At 55.0% G+C, this 2621-nt stretch overlaps 1 protein-coding gene across 1 annotated transcript; it reads left to right on the top strand.

Moving 5' to 3' along the window:
• The first annotated feature begins 1275 nt into the window (after positions 1–1275).
• LOC125536659 (agamous-like MADS-box protein AGL29) lies at positions 1276–2417 on the top strand. The gene has a single exon (XM_048699905.1). It carries the CDS (start codon positions 1341–1343, stop codon positions 1995–1997), a length of 657 nt encoding a protein of 218 aa, XP_048555862.1. The 5' UTR covers positions 1276–1340; the 3' UTR covers positions 1998–2417.
• The last annotated feature ends 204 nt before the right edge of the window (positions 2418–2621 follow it).

Genomic DNA, 2621 nt, shown 5'->3' with positions numbered 1-2621 from the left:
CCCTCCAGGTGCCGGCGGCGGCGCCGTCCGTTAGGGGGGCCACGCCCCGGAGATGCGTGCCGCCTCTTCGAACATGCCACAACACCACTCGGTTGTGGTAGGTCATCCCATAGAAACACTTGAGAGCAACGTCCCCTCCGTATAGACCCGATGCTGGCTGCGGCGCCGTCCGTGAGGGGGGCACACCGCGGACGTGAGGGGGTCACACTCCGGAGACGGGTGCCGGGCGTTTGCAACCGCCACTCAACTTCTGTCGCATAGCTGTTTTTGATTTTAATAAAATTTAAGGACCTATATTCAAAAGAACATGACAGCATATTATTAATGTGCTCAAAATAAATATAAACTATATATATATATATATATTCATAATCTATGGAAAAAATTACAAACTACATATATATTCATATAATACATAAAAAAGCATGAAAACATATTTTTTTAAAGCATAAAAACATATGAAAAAAAACGTATGTAAAAAAAGCATTAAAACATATGCAAAAAAAAGTATGTAAAAAAAATAGCTATGCCGACGGCAAAGCCGTCGGCATAGATACGGCAGGGTTCTGGTGGGCGCCGTGCCACGGATCGGTGACGTGGCAACTATGCCGACGGCTGCCGTCGGCATACCTATGCCGCGGATCGGTGACGTGGCATGCGGAGATATGCCGACGGCTTCCCGTCCCGACCGTCGGCATAGGTTTGACGGCGTTAGCCGCTCGTCACGGGCGGGGTCGCCGGGCCCGCCGTTATACCGACGGCTGATTTATGCCGACGGCTGCTGTCGGCATGTCTGCGCCTAGGTCAACGGCCGTTCTGTGCCAACGGCAGCCGTCGGTATAGATCCATGTAAGCCGACGGCCAGTGTAAGCCGACGGCCAGTGTAAGCTGACGGCCAAGACTAGGCTGTCGGCATATCTCAAACTAGGCCAACGGCAGCCGTAGGCATAGGTTTGGCCGTCGGCGTATGCCCGTTTTCCGGTAGTGTCGATGGGCTGTTTCAGCGTAGATATACAGTCGCATTACCACAAATATAGCCTAAATAAGAAACAAACATGCAGCCTTTACTGGTTTGGAAATGTGACAACTCATCGGTTGTCACCATCTCATCATGTCATCAATGTTCCTAGCTCATCCGTGAAGCAGAGATGAGGATCGGATATGCACCCCCGTGATGAATTGGCACGGCCAAATCCTCATCTCAACTCTTCTCGTCGCCTATAAAACAGACGCCCCAGAGCTGTAGCAAGGCAGATCAGAGACCTCAAAGTTCTCAGCTGTCCTCCTCCAAATAATCAAACACTCTGAGAGAGGGCGCAAAGGTTTTAGGGTGGGTTGCAATGGGGCGGAAGAAGATCGTAATCCGGCGCATCGAGAACAAGGCTGCACGGGACATCTGCTTCTCCAGGCGCCGGCAGGGGCTGTTTCGCAAGGCGAACGAACTGGCCGTCATGTGCGGCGCCCAGGTGGCCGCCGTCGTCTATTCCCCGGCCGGCAAGGCCTATTCCTTCGGCCACCCCTCCGCTGAGGACATCGTCGACTGCTTCCTCCGCCCCGCGGAGCAGGCCGGGGCGGCGGGGGCTGGCATGGGCGCCGCCGTCGTCCCGGACCGGCTGGCAGAGCTGCAAGAGAAGTACAACAAGCTGTGCACGGAGCAGAGCGCGGTGGAGAAGCGGAAGGAGCGCTGGGGGGAGGCCATAGCGAAGGGTCGCGCGGAGGGGAGCCAGGCGGCGGCGTGGCTGGACGCAGTCGCAGATCAGCGCGACATGGGGGACGCGGACATGCGGGCCTGCATGGCTTCGCTGAGGGAGGCGCAGGTCACCGTGGCGGCGGGCGTCAACCAGGTCCTCCAGGACGGTCGCCGTGACCGGGAGCGGGAGGCAGCCCTCGCACCCCTGCCGCCACAGCTACTCGCCGGCGGCGGTCGCTTTGAGCTCCGTGCGACGGGGCAGATGATGGCGGCCAACGCCAGGGTTCGTGGTCGGAGGCGGGTTTGAGCTCGGTGGCACCAGCGCCGACGGCGGGATGGAGGAGCTAATGACGGTGATCGCAGGCTTCGGTGGGCTTGAGCTGGATGGCACTAGCCTGAATGGAGGGATGGACCAGATGGTCACGGTGATGCCAACGCCGGGGTTCGTAGGCGGAGTGGGGTGTGAGCCAGATCCTTGGTTTGAGCTCGGTGGCACCAGCGCCAGCGGCCGGATGGATGACGTGATGACGGCGATCGCCGGCGGCGCTGGGTTTGAGCTGGGTGGCATCAGCGTGAATGGAGGGACGGAGCATTCACCAGCGTGGGTTTGATCTGGATGCAGCATATGTATTTCTATTTTTCCCTCTTTGTTTCTCTTGTTGCGGTGCATCGGCAACCCAACATAGTGGCTTGCATTGTTCTGTATCCATTACGCCGAATTAATGAAAATACAAGCCTTTTTTTATTATTCTATTTTACAGCATGATTTTTGAATAGTTTACAAAAACGTTTTTTCCTTGTTGAACCATTGGCTTCTAACTTTCTCATCTATCTAGCTGCTTAAACAGGAAAGATGTCATGGGGAAAATATACCAATAAACATACCTTAGCATTTGTCTATTGTGCAAATCGATGAATCATACTAAATAAA

This window comes from Triticum urartu, chromosome 1 (assembly GCF_003073215.2).
Source record: "Triticum urartu cultivar G1812 chromosome 1, Tu2.1, whole genome shotgun sequence".
Taxonomy (NCBI): domain Eukaryota; kingdom Viridiplantae; phylum Streptophyta; class Magnoliopsida; order Poales; family Poaceae; genus Triticum; species Triticum urartu.
This window is presented reverse-complemented; position numbering and strand designations above follow the sequence as displayed.